The sequence below is a fragment of the Adiantum capillus-veneris genome, chromosome 27, assembly GCF_014529385.1.
Source record: "Adiantum capillus-veneris isolate H3 chromosome 27, ASM1452938v2, whole genome shotgun sequence".
In the NCBI taxonomy this organism is placed as follows: domain Eukaryota; kingdom Viridiplantae; phylum Streptophyta; class Polypodiopsida; order Polypodiales; family Pteridaceae; genus Adiantum; species Adiantum capillus-veneris.
The window spans coordinates 24,532,502-24,548,787 of record NC_140957.1 but is presented as its reverse complement, the minus strand read 5'-3'; the positions used below and the strand labels follow the sequence as shown (position 1 = coordinate 24,548,787).

Genomic DNA, 16,286 nt, shown 5'->3' with positions numbered 1-16,286 from the left:
TGCACACAATGAGGGAGAAGTTCATGCAATTGGATAAACCCTATAACCCTAGCATAGGGGAGAAGATGGTTCTTGGCGGGTGTGCAACCCCATTAATGTTCACCATCACTAAGGTGTTCAAGGGTTGATCCAAGTGAACGATCTTCTCCCTATTTGTTCGCGTATGCACACACCATTAATCATATGCTTACAATAAGGTGTCCTAGGAAAAACTTCTCTCTCTCCCCCTCCCCCCCCCCCCAAAAAAAAAAAAAAAAAAAAAGCTCCTCCAATGAATGACACGTGGATGGCTCCCAATGCAAGCCCTCCCAACTTAGCCACCAAAGAAACACCTTTTGCTTCTAAATAATTTGATTATGCCAACCTCAAAACAATACATATCTTCACCAAGCACTGATTTTATTGCCCTCTCAAGCCTTGTTGGCGTTGTCACCCAACCAATGCTTTCGTGAGACATAAGTAGCAAAATTGGTAGTAATGGGCTTTTTCCAAAAGCTGGCACTTTGTGTGTGCGCACACACACACGCATTAGACCAAGATCCCAACCAAACATAGAGAAATGAAATTTTTCTTGCCACAAGCCTTTGATCGTTAGTCTCAATGTGAATATGTTAACCAATGTGATGCATCTTATTATATAAAACTACCAAGAGCCTGTAGGTGGTCACACTTCGAGAGGAGCCCACTTTGAATCAGAAAAACAACCAAGAGCTGCTTCCCCCAAAGATCCCTTGACTCTCAATCTCTTTATGTAAAGAATTTGGCCTCTAGTAGAGGGAAATACTACATGTAGAATTGGAAAATGCCCTGCTTTTTGTCCTTTGGGCAAAGCAAACTGTCTTGCCATCCTTAGCAATGCTCCAAATAAAAATACACCTCCATGGAAAGCCCCATTTGTGACCACATCACTGTTGAAGCGCTCATATAATGGCCAAAAATTGCTAGGATCAAAGTTTCACCTGAGCTGATCAATTGTAGTTCAATGTAGTCTGATCCAGTCCAAGATCCTTTGGTCACCGCACTACTCTAGTTGCATCTTTTCAATAACTGCTCTAACACCCTCTTGAATGTGCGCAATGAGAATCCTGTTGTCATCATGCTAATCTAGGTGCTTGTTTTCACCCTCATGTGGTAAGTGTACCGGCCAAGCACAACCAAAGTTCTGAAGATAAGCTGAGTGTAGACCAAAGATCAAACCTCCAACTATCTAGAATGAAACAGGCATGTTCTACCCCTTGCAATAAATATTGGGATTGACTACTCTCTATGATAGGAGAACATGGAAGATAGAGAGGAGAAAAAAAGAAAGGAGATGGGAGAAAGTAGACAGCTGAAAGCAAAGGCAGCATCGGCGAATGGTGGAGGAGGAGAGTGGCAAGATATTGCCTAGAATAGAATGGTGGCGATTTAATTTACACTCATCAAAAGCACCATGACAACACTCCTTTGATCATTAACATCGTTGAATCTTGGCGTCCTTAATGCTAATGAACCTATACACCATGTAAGACTCCTGTACCCACTCTCGCCTTTGCAAAACTTGCCTCGCAAAAGTTGGCTGCACGTATGGGTTGTTCTTGCCTACGACACTATTATGTAGTGTTTTTGTGAGTGTCGCAGCGTTGCAAGCAAAGCACCTAGTTGTTCATCTCACATTTGCATGGTCACTACACATCCTCACTCATTGCTTATGTACTGGCATTGCACTTATGGACATCCATAGCGTGGATTGATTCATCTCTCTTTCTCTCTCTCTCTCTCTCTCTCTCTCTCTCTCTCTCTCTCTCTCTCTCTCTCTCTCTCTCTCTCTCTCTCTCACACACACACACACACACACACACACACACACACACACACACGAGCATAGTACTATGCATATTAATCCACTTTTGAGAGTTGAGAGAGGGAAGATCAATTAGGGTCATCATTCAAACACTTCTCCAGGTCTTACAACTAAATACAATGTTCAAGAGAGATGCATAGAGGGGTCGGGCGGTCTCCAACCTTGTTATTCCTGTCTAGGATGACCTTCTGCTGGCACCAACCTAGCTGAGCAACAACATCACAATATGGCTCCCCTCATCCTTGCCTTTTTTCTCTTTTCGCATTTGTCGTTGTGCTTCCTTGCATTGCACAATGCGACCCACATTTGTCGTGCAAGGGCGTCGTTTAACCCCCGCATGCTTTCGCAAGCTAACTATGCCCGTTATTCTCAACTCTGTCAATTTTGACAGAGTTGGAAAACTCAGGTCGTTACCCCCGCCTTGCTGAAGAGTGGAGTATTTCACGCTAGTGGCAGTTAGCAAAAGACAACGAATTAGCTGATGAGTGGCGGGGGCAGAACCCCTACCTATGTGAATCTCCCTTTACCCATGTCTACAATCAATTCAAGAGGTTCTCCCAATATCCTCAAATCGATATTCTCATGCACATAGACGCTAATCAAATGAGTCACCATCTGTGGAGACTCAACGTCTCTTCACTCGCACTGTGTGGCAGGTAGCATCGCCATGACTGGATCACCTGCAAAAACAGTGTTCGGGAAACAAAATGCCTTTCATTGAATTTGCCATGAGGAAATTTTAGAAAATTAGGCTTATTTTGTGGGTTTTTACTATATTTTTCTCTATTTTCGGGTGGAATTTCTCCCTTTCCCCTTGCCCTCAACCGGCAACAAAAACCAATGTCTACAGTCAAAGTCCATAATCATGTATTCCTTTCGACTGAATATCTAAAAAATACATGCCAATGTCAGGCCATATTAGGGAAAGAAGGTCCTGATAAATGTTACAGTAGAAAGTATACAGCATTTCATCCTCTCAAATAGCAGCCAATGAAAGGACACCCTTACCTGCATCCACAGTAAGAAAACAAACCATTCGTTAGCTTCCAAACAGCATTGCAAGTAACTGGGGTGACCTAGTTGTCATCCATGTCACCAAGGTACCAAAAGAGAAAAAAAATCATGCTGCTAAGGTTTAGAATTTGAAAACAACTTTTCAGTTCTGGTTCCAGTTGAATTCTTTCCTTCCATTCTTTTAAGTGAAGTTTTTATAGCCCAGAACAATGTTCATGCTATTCCAATTGTTTCTTATGTTAATATGTAGTTAGATTTTAGTGTTATCAATCAGATTTAAATAGTCAATGACAAGGGCTGTCTTTTTCTTCCAGTACTTTTACCATCATAAAGATTTCAGAGAACCTAATTTTAAATAAATTTTAACAATCTTTTGAGCCACAGCCCCATTTCAAATGAAATTCACAGTAATGATAAGAACCTTTTACAAGCAGCCAATCGGTCTAGGCAGCATTTTAATTCACCAGTAATCCAGTCGAAAAAGTCCAGTAACCCTTTCCCATATACCACTACCATATACTGCCAGCAGTTGACAAAAAATTATCGGCAAAAAAACGGTTAAGACCAGCAAGGGGTATCCTGCCTTTACATACCTCAATCCCTGGCAAGGATCTTCACGGAACTTTATACAGTCGTACAAGATCCGAGACCCAAGTCAGCCAAAAGTAGAACTTTTTCTCGTCTTTTATCCATCAGCAAATCAGTCAAATTAGCCAGTCCACTTACCAATATACCATTTACCAAATACTGCAAAGAGTCATAAAAAACAGTCGGCAAAAAAAACCAGTCAAGACCAGCAATAGAAAGCTTACCTTTCCATCATCGGCAAGGAACCTCACATAGTCATACACTAAAACTCAGTCCCACCACTCAGCATTATCAGATAATGCTAAGACTTAGGGTATGTCAGATCCCTCAAACTGAGAGGGAAGAGCAGTCCAGCAGCCCGAAACTGCACTCTGTTTCACACTTTACTCCTTGACAGATAGAGTGAGCTATGCAACAGTCCGCACCCGAAAAAGTGTCTGCAAAATATCCATAGCAAGAAAGGCAACCCAAACTGCAAATTGGCTAAGAAAACATACGATAGCATAAGCTATCCTATATCAAACCATGGCAAGGATCCGATCCTTCCTTTATTTCATCATTCCCAATAATACACCCGAACTAAACCCACCATGCCATGGATACATGGTCAGTACCACCTTTAAAGCATATTGGATTGCCTGCAGGTTCCATTACGCTATAATGATTACCCGAAATTCAAATTACCATAAGTGTAATCATCTCAACTGTCTCTTGCTCGACAGCAAATATATAAGCAAGCAATCCAGTCGGTCTAAAAACAACAGTCAAATAATAGTGCAAAAAACAGTCAACTGTCTCTTGCTCGGCAGCAAAAATATCCGCAAGCATATACCCTCACTCTATCTAATATGCCACCAACATATAGTGCCGAGAGTCTAAGCATACTCATCCCAAACAGCTTGTCATTAGTGACTGTACAGCAACCCAGTTGGTCTAGAAAAACAACAGTCAAAAAGTAGTGCGAAAAAGCCAGTTAGCATGATCAAAGCACAAAGAGATATCCATTCCCATACACGCCAAGGGTTAGGGTAAGTCAATCCAACCATAAACTCAAATATAGAGAAGACCAGATCCATAGCCGGAGACCCTATCCTCTCCAAATCCAAACCTTAAATTGGATACACAGAGGCATGCTACACCCCCGAACAATACCATCCAAATTTTTTAATATAGCCTTTATAGAGAAATACTAACCATTCAGCTATAAGTAAGTACTTTAGAAATCATGCATTACCTCATACCTATCACTCAAAAGAGCATCTGAAATCTATTCTTCTTGTAGTTAGACAAATGGTCAGTCGACAACTTCTAAGGCTAGCATAGAGTAGCTCTGAGTATCCCATACAAAGGATCAGCAAGAAGCCAGTCGATCAATTCAAAGTCACACCATAAAAGAGCCACTAAATTTTTCCAGCCTAGTTCTGTACATCCGGTTGTCTATCAATATATAGACAAGCATGCAACCATTTGTAAGTTCATTCATCATATATAAGCAAGCAATCCAGTCGGTTTACAAACAACAGTCAGATAATACTGCAAAAAACAGTCAACTGTCTCTTGCTCGGCAACAAATAAATCCGCAAGCAAATACCCTCACTCTATCCAATATGCCACCAACATATAGTGCCAAGAGTCTAAGCATACTCATCCCAAACAGCCTGTTAGTAGTGACTGTACAGCAACCCAGTCGGTCTAGAAAAACAACAGTCAAAAAGTAGTGCGAAAGAAGCCAGGTAACATGATCAAAGCACAGAGAGATGTCATTTCCATACACGCCAAGGGTTAGGGTAAGTCAATCCGACCATAAACTCAAATATAGAGAAAACCAGATCCAAAGCCGCAGACCTTATCCTCTCCAAATCCAAACCTTAAATTGGATACCAAGAGACATGCTACAACCCCGACCAATACCTTACAGATTTGGAGATATAGCCTTTATAGAGAGAGACTAACCAATCAACTTTAGGTAAGTACTTTAGAAAGCATGCAATACCTCATACCTGTCACTCAGAAGAGCATCATAATCTGTTATTCTTGTAGTTAGACAAATGGTCAGTCGACAACCTCTAAGGCCAGCATAGAGTAGCTTCGAGTATCCTATACAAAGGATCGGCAAGAAGCCAGTCGATCATTTCAAATTCACATCCAGTTCTCTATCAATATATAGACAAGCATGCAACCATTTGTAAGTTCAGTCAACATATACCCTTACAGCCAGTTCATCAAGCCAATCCCAGGTAAGTATTTCCACATAATCATCGAGCATGTACAACATGGCACCGCCACACAGTACTCTCTGCGGTAATCAACAAATAACTATATGCCATACCCTTCTTATCCTAAAGATTATTTACCAATGCAAAAAAAATTCTGCATAAGTACCTCTGTAGAGTCGACCTGTGCTTTCTTGCTAGGAGCCATCACCAAAATTGCTTGCAGAGTACAAAGCACACACCCGTTTGAATGCACACAACAGAATAAAGAAAAAAAACCTTAACCCAATGGAAGCTAAGTGAGCCGCAGCTCACCTTATAAGGTTATTGGCTGTGGAGCCCGATCCGTAGTAGATGGCTCTACACCCCTTGAGTATCCACCCACCAAGTCAGAGGATATGCGGCGGTGCCACTTGCAACAGCCCCAAAATGGAGCAGGCGGCAATCATTTCCTGCATTGGCTTGTGTATCGCTGTCACGCTAGCATGATGGCCCAAAAAAATAGTGATACTCTTAGAGCCCCAATAGGCGCCTTAAATTTTTAGTTATTCCCCCCATGGGCTCTATTCCCACGTATTATTACCTTTACCTCTCCCCACAAGAGCCATAGGCCTAGAAAAATGTACCAAGTCCAAAATCACGACCTCAAGCAGTGCTACACAAGAGATATTTCAAAGAAAGTCTCATTAACCGGGGTACCTATCTGATAGTATTTTCAATGCATACGGAGAGCAATCATACCCTCAGTAAATATGAGACATTATGCCTTCTTATGATTGTCAAGGATTTTAAGGTGGAAATTAGTGATAAATTATGGCAGTAGAATATCTATAGCCTGATTGTTTTACAATGGATACCTAGATACAATGTGGGAAAAAAACAAGAGAGATATTTTATCAGGGTTGCGAGAAGCCCAATGATACTTCACGATAGAATTCCCAATTATTCCTATCTGGGTGTAGAGGGAAAGAGAGTTAGAGAAAAAAGGCTCTTCCCTTGGAAGTTTGCAAGATAAATTTCCAAAAGGGAGAGATATCAGTGTTATCAATAGTATCGAGGGGTAAAAGGTACCCCAGGTAGTTACCATAGATGAAGAGTCATCTATCCATTAGCAGGATACAGAGAGAGAGAGAGAGAGAGAGAGAGAGAGAGAGAGAGAGAATGTCAGGCCAAGGGCAGGGCCAAGGGCCAGGATGGACATGCGGTCAAGGGGCGCTATATTTAGGGGCTAGGAGTCTATATATGGCACGGTTGGGTGGAGAGTTGCATGGTCCAGTCCCCCGCGGTCTTACACTGGTATCAGAGATCAGGGGAGAAGGGGGAGGAAGAAAGAGGCATGGAGGCCATGGATCTTCGTTCTCTCTCTCTCTCTCTCTCTCTCTCTCTCTCTCTCTCTCTCTCTCTCTCTCTCTCTCTCTACGGTTCATGGAAGCTCGCCCTCCTTTCGGCGACAAAGGAGCAGCATGGCAGAGTCCTTTCATGGATGCATGGCAAGGTCGTGCTGCAAGAAGGCCATGGCAGAGAGGGAAAGCAAAGGAATGCATGGCTCTTTGGCTTTTATCTCTCTCTCATCTTCAACCGGTCATGGCAAGATTTCTCGGCACAGAGAACCGTGGGCAACAACCCTAGCATGGACGAGGGTGTGTCGGCGACCTGAATCAAATCGGCCATGCATGGTCTCTAGAGAATCGCCCTGGGCCAAGGAAGCGATGTCGACACATTCTCTTGGCCAGCCAGCGCCTGTAGCGCGTCCCCATGCAAGGTTTTTGGCCTGCGCAGGCAGCAGTTGCTGCCATCGTCCAAAAACGTCTTCTTTTTACTTTCTTTTTACATTGGTGGGCGCCCTAGGGTGCCCACGGGCCATCCCAAGGGCCCCGCCACACCACAGGACACTGTCTCCTTCTCGAAATCGGCCAGGGCTGCGACTAAGACACGGCATCGGCAAGGTTGTATGGGCCGTTTTTCACACAGAATTTTTTGCATATATCTGCAGACAATTGTATTCGACCTCGGCATTCCACCCTCGGCGTTTTGCTCAGGAAAGCACACACCGTTTCTACGACGGGCATTCTTTACAGTCGAGGCAACAGACTCCTGGGGCTTGTCGCCATGGCAATCGAAAGGGCTACCCGTCAACACAAAAGCAAGGTTAGGTGATTATGGTTGCATGCAACCAAGCAAGCAAGCAAGTGCGATGACGACTGTTGTAGCTCTTTGACCTTCAAAGGCAAGGTATGCATAGATTTGGTTTTTGTTTGCTAAAGTTTTTCAGACATGCTGTGTAATTTTTGCATGCACTAGACGAGTAAGTGTTTTGGCCTCGCATCCACAAGCAAGGCTGGTGACAACTATTTTTCCACACATGCCAAGCACAAGGTGCTTATGTGGTTAGAACAAGCATGACAAGCCTCATATACTTGCCTACAACATATATGAGTGCAATTTAGACACTCCCAGCACAAGCACGGCTTGTGACAGTTGTTTTAAGCATTACCATTTTGTTGGCATCGAATCACTGTTTCACATTCCAACATGGCTCAAGCATGGCTTGAGTACTTGCAGCCCTGATCTGCTACACGGATCATCAACAGTTCACTTTTGATGCCCATGGAATCTCAAGGAGAACGGCACACCCTATGGCTCGGCTTCATGAAGGGTGCATAGAGCTCGGCATGGCCGACCTCTTGTCATTGCTTTTAGAAGCCGACAAAGATGCTAGCCCAGAGCTAACCACTTTCAGTTGAAATTGCTTGACAAGGTCAATTTTTTGTACATGATCGACAAGGTTGATTCTCTTTGTTATGGCATATGTCGTCAATAGTATTTGTTGGCAACGAGGCCAGACATAGTTATATGAAGCAAGGCTTCAATTTCTGCATCTTGCATTGAGCTTCCCCACGTTTGGGCTATGCTCGGAGCATACAAAATTGGGAAGGATTTGACAATATGCTTGCAAGTTATTTCATTTCATGCCCAACGGGCATATATGGCGCAAGAGAGCGTAGTTGTGTACACGCCAACTCCCACTTGCACAACAAATATGGCTATCAACCATCTAGGAGACATCAGATATGGCTATGAGCCATCTATCCGACAGCCACATATGGCTATGAGCCATCTATCCGACATCCACATATGGCTATGAGCCATCTGTGAGCAAGTTTTCTCCTACAAAATTTCATGACAATTACTATCATTGTGCAAAGCAAAGTGCTTTGGCATGGCTTCTCCCTTGTGCCGAGATACTGCCATTGATTTGGAATCAAGGGCTTTGGCACACAAGTTTGGGGAACTGGCAAAATAGGGAATGTCAGCTCACAGAATCCGTACTAGTTTATTCTGTGCAAAGCACTTATGATTTTGGTTCTCACGCTTGAGACCGTTATAGTAGCCAAGGGCTTACGTTTTTGCATACAAGGCATGCTAAGAAGGTGGCATGGCTTCCACCACTTTATGCATTATGCTTCCGCTATCACACTCGCAACTCTGTCAAGGACAGACTCAGTGATGGATTGTTGAACCTGATGGTTGGTTTCTATCAACACCCAACAACACTAAAAGGAACCTAAATCTAGGACTTATTTCACAGGCAAAGTGCCAATGCTACGTCATTTTCATACAACCACGACCCTGCAAGGTAGGTAGATCAAGATGTGGTTGTGTTTTTCTGTTACCTCTCTCAATGAGAGAGTCATAGCAGAAACTTGTTGCATGCTTCTAGGATACGCTGCATGTTAGGCATAAGATGCACATGAGCATGGCAATCAACTATACACATCATAGTTGTTCAAGGAAAGTTCCGCAGCCCAGCATGCTCTTCTTCTCTCTCGTTCTCTCTTTTTAAGGAAATAATGAAAATCTTCTAAGAAGCTTTTGATACGTGTTTTTCTTGTGAGTCAGCCTGAGCCAAGGTGCTCTAACTTTTCGCTAGCACGTGGCTAAGATGCTACTCAAATTAGTCTTCATCGGTTCGTCCATTGAACACTAATTTGCACAAGGGCTATGAGACACACAGACTAAGAGCCATTGTTAGGCCAAGGGTAAGACCCAACTATTGGCATTCTTTGGGTGATTGTTTTCAAGAGTGAACAGATCTACCCAGGGAAGTATACATTGACGTTAATGGACAAGCAAAGGTCTTGTCATTCAGGATGTTTACAGTGTCATTTTTGCACTACATGATTTCAGTGCAACACTCAAGTTGAGTTTTTGATAAATCTTCAACTCATAGCAGCTGATCTATACAAGGAAGTATAGATGCAGCAATCAGTTGTGACAGCATGGCTGTCCACCAGAGCTAGGCAGTCCACTTGTGTGGATTCCATGTTCTCTCTATAGCACTTCGGAGTGTCTATGGACATATTGTTTTGGGGTACGACCCGGCGGGTGACTGCTACATCATCCCATAGGCATTGAGGATCACAGTTTGATCTCTCCCCGTTAGCCTTTCAAGGAACGAATTTCGCAATCTACCACGCGGTAGTGGACAAATTCAACTTTTGGTTGATTCCAATCAATATGTATACGGTTGACTATGTTGATAACCGTTACCTGCTAGTTGTGCAGTTTCTATGGAGGGTCTTACCAAGGGGTTTGACTACGTAGATGTTAACCAAAGGGGTTGGATTGCGAGGGCAACACCCATGGTTTCCAGTGCAATACTATTTGTTTTTTTTCACGTAGGAGACGTGCTCCTCTCCGTTTGAATACGGGTAAGTGAACATTCCGTTCAAATCTCCAGGTACGCATCTATTGATTTGGTGTTATTCCTTTTTCAGTATGCTTTACTTGGTTTTTCAAGACGTATAAGTACGCTTGAATGTTACAGAGCCATGCCAAGGGCATGTCAGCACAAAGTATTTTGGGCCAAGTGTCCAATCTACCTTTTTGCCTTCTGTTGTTACGAACCTACTTGTAGGGTTCGATTTGGCACATGTTGTCACATGGGATACAACATGGTTTAGGAACTCAAGGAGCTTGGTTTAGCCAGTGTGGAGCATGATAATGAGGGTCCCTCTCACTCGTGTCGCAGAGTGTTCGTAGTTACCTCCACACACAAGTACAACTCGTACTTGATGGATGTCACTTTTCCTGGCATCCTTACTTGAGACATATTCCACATGTGGAGAATATGAGTCTCTGGGACTGACACTGGCGCCCAATTCGAAATGATGTGTCGCGACGAAGTCCCTAGGTGCTGGTCGCATCCGTTCATTAGACCAATTAACGCACATAGTATCAGGAACAATTTCAGTGGCCAAAATTTGTCGGGTACTAAGTACAGACTTGTTGTGATTACAAGTGCTGTGAAACCACCTTAACGGAGGGTCGTTTCTACATATAGCAAAGTATGCTACGTTCATGAGAATGTCTCATGGTTGGTTCCTAGGTGTGACCGGGTTGTCACATTCTATTATGGTCCAACTTTTGCTGCAAAGTATGCTACGTTCATGAGAAGGTCTCATGGTTGGTTCCTAGGTGTGACCGGGTTGTCACATTCTATTATGGTCCAACTTTGTTGCAAGATTTTCACGTAAGTATCGTGGAAAGTCTCGTCATGGAATTGTGGTTTGGATATGTTTGTGTTAAATGCATGCACACTGGGTGTTATGGGCCCTAGTGTTTAACACAAATTTATTTGGAGCGGCATGCAAATACATGGACTTTATTCTTTCTGCACCCTTTTGCATTGCTAGTGCAATCTCTCTTGCAGATTTCGTATGAGTTTACACCCTACCATACAAGGTGATGGCTGAGTATGGATGTTAGTGATTGGTTGCTGGAACCTCCAATCTACCTTCAACCTAGTTGGTTGTCTCCATTCTATATCGAGTATATGGCTGGATACTCAATGGTTGAGTCATAGTTTGTCGTCAGTCGTGGAAAACTGTCTGTAAGTGGTTGGGGAAAGTACCTCACTCTTACTGCTGTTATTCATCCCACGTTGGATGGGCAGCTTACAAGTATTCTATTTAGTACTAAAGGATATGCTAAGCGCATACGTTAGTAAACCGTGCTAAAGGATCTGCTAAGAGCATACGTTAGCACAATGCATTTTGAATAGGTGATTCTCTCCTTATTCTAGAATTTTCTTAGGTTAGGTTTTCAACTTTGAACACCTGTTGTGGTGGGGTTGGATACCGATAGTTTCATAAGTCAAGGACTTAGTAGGTGTGCTGACAGAGTATGTTGGCATGTAACCTTTGTTAGGGGTGAACATGTGGTTCTGTGTGTTCCAAAATGTTCAGAAGTCTGACATGAGGACACTCCCTATTCTATCTTTTAGTAGCTATGAGCTTTTCAAGATACTCACATGAGTTATCATGACTTACCATTTAGATACGGGTGGTTGCAAAAGGACAACAATGTTGAAAATCAAGATGTTGCTCTTGGTTTCATTGAACCTCCTCACTGCACCAGGTATCGGTCATATGGACAATTGGCCCGTGTAGAGGATGCCAATAAGGAAAACATCAGTGTTCTTACGAAGATACTACCACTTGTGTTTTCGAGGACGAAAACGCTTCTCCAAAGGGGGGAGTAATGTCAGCCAAGGGCAGGGCCAAGGGCCAGGATGGACATGCGGTCAAGGGGCGCTATATTTAGGGGCTAGGAGTCTATATATGGCACGGTTAGGTGGAGAGTTGCATGGTCTAGTCCCCCGCGGTCTTAGAGAGAGAGAGAGAGAGAGAGAGAGAGAGAGAGAGAGAGAGAGAGAGAGAGAGAGAGAGACATCCTATGATTCCTATCAAAGCCCCCCCCGCGGGCAGGATGTTGTCAAGGGGTTCACAATGGACCTAATGAGGGGCTGGTAGTGAAGAGGCAAGTTAGGTAGCTAAACCCAAACCAGGAAGACCGAGGGTTTGATGTGGGTGTGAAGGATGGAGTCCACCTCACTAGGTAGACCGGAGAATGGCGGAACATCCACTATCCTGCACCGAGGAGCTTGATGGCCACAGATTCGTCTTTGAGGAGGAAAACATAAAAGTTGTTGTTAAACCCCTTGGAGCTGCTTTGAGGGCTTCGAGTGGTGGAGCGGACCAAAGAAATACCCAATGATAGCCTTGGAAACATACTCGGTTTCATGTTGTTTGATAATTGAAGTGGGGAGAATCACAGAAGGGGGTTACCTTGCGGTGCAGTAGCGTCCATGGGAGGGTGGGCCCTCGATGGTGGCTGTGGTGAGGCCATCTGCGGGGGAAATAGAGGACTTGTGACAGCCCCAGTTGCTTGCTTAGATTAAAAAGTACTACTGAATCGGGCTGGGATGTTGGGGGACTCGAGGGAGGCTCATTCCTCTATTGATAGTACACTTTGTTGTATATATGGGATGGTAACTCTTTAGTATATATCCTTGAGCGCTTAGATGAAGAGAGGCAATTGGCTGTGCAAAATGCACTTGTGGAGAACGATAGGCAAAATAAATGGTTTGATCGTCATTTAAAGAACAAGGATATCAAGGTTGGGGATAAAGTTCTTATGTATGGAGTGCGTAACAAGAAGAAAAAGCTGAAATATGTGGGAAAAGGACCATATAGAGTATGTGAATTCACCCCACAAGGTACCATTCGTGTGGAAACTCTTGATGGAGTGGAAACCATTGTATTCTTCAATAGGAGTAAATTTAAAAGATACTATGATCCTTTAGGCCAAGAGGAGCTACGTGCCATTCATCAGAAAAAGGCAACCAAGGCACAATCAAAATTGAAAAAGATACAAGCTCAAGCCGAGGCTCATGAGTGACAACAACATATTAGGCGCCAACAAGAGGCCAAACCAGGAGTTACACATGCATTTCAAGTTGAATCTAAGAACAATTTGGTAGATTTTGAGCCACCTCTACGATACCCCATCGAGTTAAATAGAACCTATGGGAAAGTGCTATCTAACTCTTTATTGGACACATAACCTAAACATAATCTGTTATCCTGTGGAGTGTGGTGTCAGTTAGGAAAGCCGTCTTTATCCGAGAATGCCATCCAAGTCAATGGTATTAACAAGAGAAAACTGTTGTCCTTGGAATCTTGCACACTCCTGTCAGTTATGACAACGGGGTCGTGGCTCAAAGCTTTTTGGTCATGCCTGCGGGTGCTATGGAGGAAAACATAAGCCTAGGAAGTATCATTTTGAATGGTATACATTAATGGCCACTTTATACGCAATACAATAAGCCCATAGAGCCGACGTTAGCTTTGAATCCCAATCGGTGTGATGAGCCTCTACGGTCTTGGTCAAGATAGAAATTAAAGTCTTGTTGGTACTCTCAACTTGGCCATTTGCTTGTGGATAATAAGGTGATGACTTATAGTGGGATATCATGAAGCTTGTTGTGAGTTCCTTATATCATTTTATTTATAAAATGAGTGCCATTATCGCTCACAATTTGAAAAATTGCGTGATAATGTTCTCAAAGAGAAACTTAGTGGTTGACCTTGCATCAACCTTGCGTATCGCCTTAGTTTCTATCCACTTTGTCACATAGTCAGTCACAACAATAATATATCGGGTTTGGGTGTTATGGGCTGCCGGACTAATTGGGCCTACAAAGTCTAAACCCCATTTTTCAAATGGTTGGGACACTTTAATAGGATGTAAGGGCATCCGATCCTTCCGTTGTGTGGTCTTGTAACGTTGGAATTCATCACATCCCTTTGCAAAAAGTGATACATCCTTGAATAAGGTGGGCCACCAATAGCCTAATTGCAACACCTTCTTAACAGTTAGTTGTCCTGAAAAATGTCCTCCAGCTATGCCCATGTGTGCTTCTTGCAGTATGTACAAATACTCATCCTCGGGAGCACATTGTCTAAGAATATCGTCCTTCCCTAGCTTGTAGAGAGTACCTGCAATTAGAGAATAAGGTTCACATTCCTTTAGTAGCTTTCGAGTTATATCCTTACGAAGCTCCTTGGGTGGAAAACCATTAACTAAAAAGTTTACAATCTTCTCACTCCATTCAGGCATGGTCTCAACTAGGAATAGGGAAGTATCGGGCAATTTGTCATCGAGTCTCACCATAACGGTAAAATAAAACTCAAGAAGAATTAAAGACCATCGCGTAATTCTTCCCGTGGAACATGGTTTGTTTATTATATACAACAACGCTTGATGATCCACATAAAAAACAAACTTGTTGGCAAGAAGGTAATAGCAAAATTTATTTACTACATAAATCATAGCTAAACCTTTCCGCTCTGCAGTGGTGTAGTTCCTCTCAGCATCATTCACTTGGCAACTTGCAAAGCTAATGGGATAGTCCAATTTATGTTCTCCTGGTTGAGCTAAAACACGCCCAATAGCAAAGTTTGATGCATCAATATGCACATGGAAAATTACGTTCCAATCGGACACTCGCAGGATTGGAGCACTTGTTAGGGCCCTTTTTAATAATTCATAGGCATGGTCACACTCCTCAGTCTAGTGAAACTGGATAAGAAGCTTGTACAATGGACAAGCTATCTTAGCAAAGTTAAAATAAACCGTCGATAATGACCAACATGCCCCATGAATCTTTGGACTCCCTTATAGTTTGTAGGTGGTGGTAAATTAGCAATGGCTTTAATTTTGCTTTCATATGAGGAAATCCCATTCTCGCACACAATATGCTCTAAATGGACTCCATGCTTAATCCAAAATTGGCATTTGAAAGGGTTCAATGAGATGCGATACAATTTGCACCTTTCAAATACTTTTTGTAAACATGATAGATGTTCTTTCCACGAAGAATAAACACAAAGGTCATCTAAAAACGCTTTGCAAAACTCCCTTAAATATTTCCTAAAAGCTGTGTTTATTAATCTTTGAAATGTAGCAGGGGCATTAGTTAAGCCAAAAGCCACAACACAAAATGCGAGCACTCCAAATTCAACTATAAAAGCGATTTTAGCTTGGTCCTCTAAACTACCATCGGACAATCATAGAATCTATTACTTCCATTAGTATGCGTTCTTTGGGCTTTGTATACACAACCTTATGCTCCTCCGTGGTGTAGGATTTGAAATGATCAAGTGCAAGGTGTAAGTCCATGGGATATGGTTGTGTTGTGGAGTGCAATTTTGCTTCCACTTCCCTTAGTTGTTGAGCTAACTCTCGGTTTTGGCGTCTCCTTATAGTACAACTCAACTTTGGCTTCTCTACCGCCTCTAATTGTGCAATCTCAATGGGTTGTGGGCTGCACTACATGACGCTTTGAAGGTATTCACCCCAATTATCTACCAACTTCCGATGAGCATCACATGCCCCATATAAGTGAGCCATTCTGCAGTAGATTTCTTTTCATTTACCCTAGCACGTACATTGGCTCGATATCGTTGCCTCTTATAGTGCTTACTCCTCTTGTCTAATTTTTTATTATGGCCAATCTCTAGTGCAGAGTCGCTAGATGAATTGCTACTCGTGTCTTCTCCTCTCCAGGATAGCTTGTCATCTAGGGTACCACTCGGCCTTGAGTGGTTTGTCCCCACATTTAACTCGGATTCTTCGTCCTCGGAGTCAATTTCAACTCATGATTCCAACTCCAAATTGTGTTGGCTATATTCTTCTGAGACGCTACTGGTTCCAATGTCAGTCAAGCCTTCATCTGGTAGGTCATCAGAAGCTATATGCATTGCTCCTATCATATTTAAAGG

General features: G+C 43.0%; 1 protein-coding gene across 1 annotated transcript; it reads left to right on the top strand.

Moving 5' to 3' along the window:
• The first annotated feature begins 7,121 nt into the window (after positions 1–7,121).
• LOC147421650 (uncharacterized) lies at positions 7,122–7,811 on the top strand. Its single transcript, XM_086503577.1, has one exon. It carries the CDS (start codon positions 7,122–7,124, stop codon positions 7,809–7,811), a length of 690 nt encoding a protein of 229 aa, XP_086359703.1.
• The last annotated feature ends 8,475 nt before the right edge of the window (positions 7,812–16,286 follow it).

What these genes read in the sequence shown, in the direction of transcription:
- LOC147421650 (XM_086503577.1), top strand. Translation starts at nt 7,122, where the DNA reads ATGGCAGAGTCCTTTCATGGATGCATGGCAAGGTCGTGCTGCAAGAAG.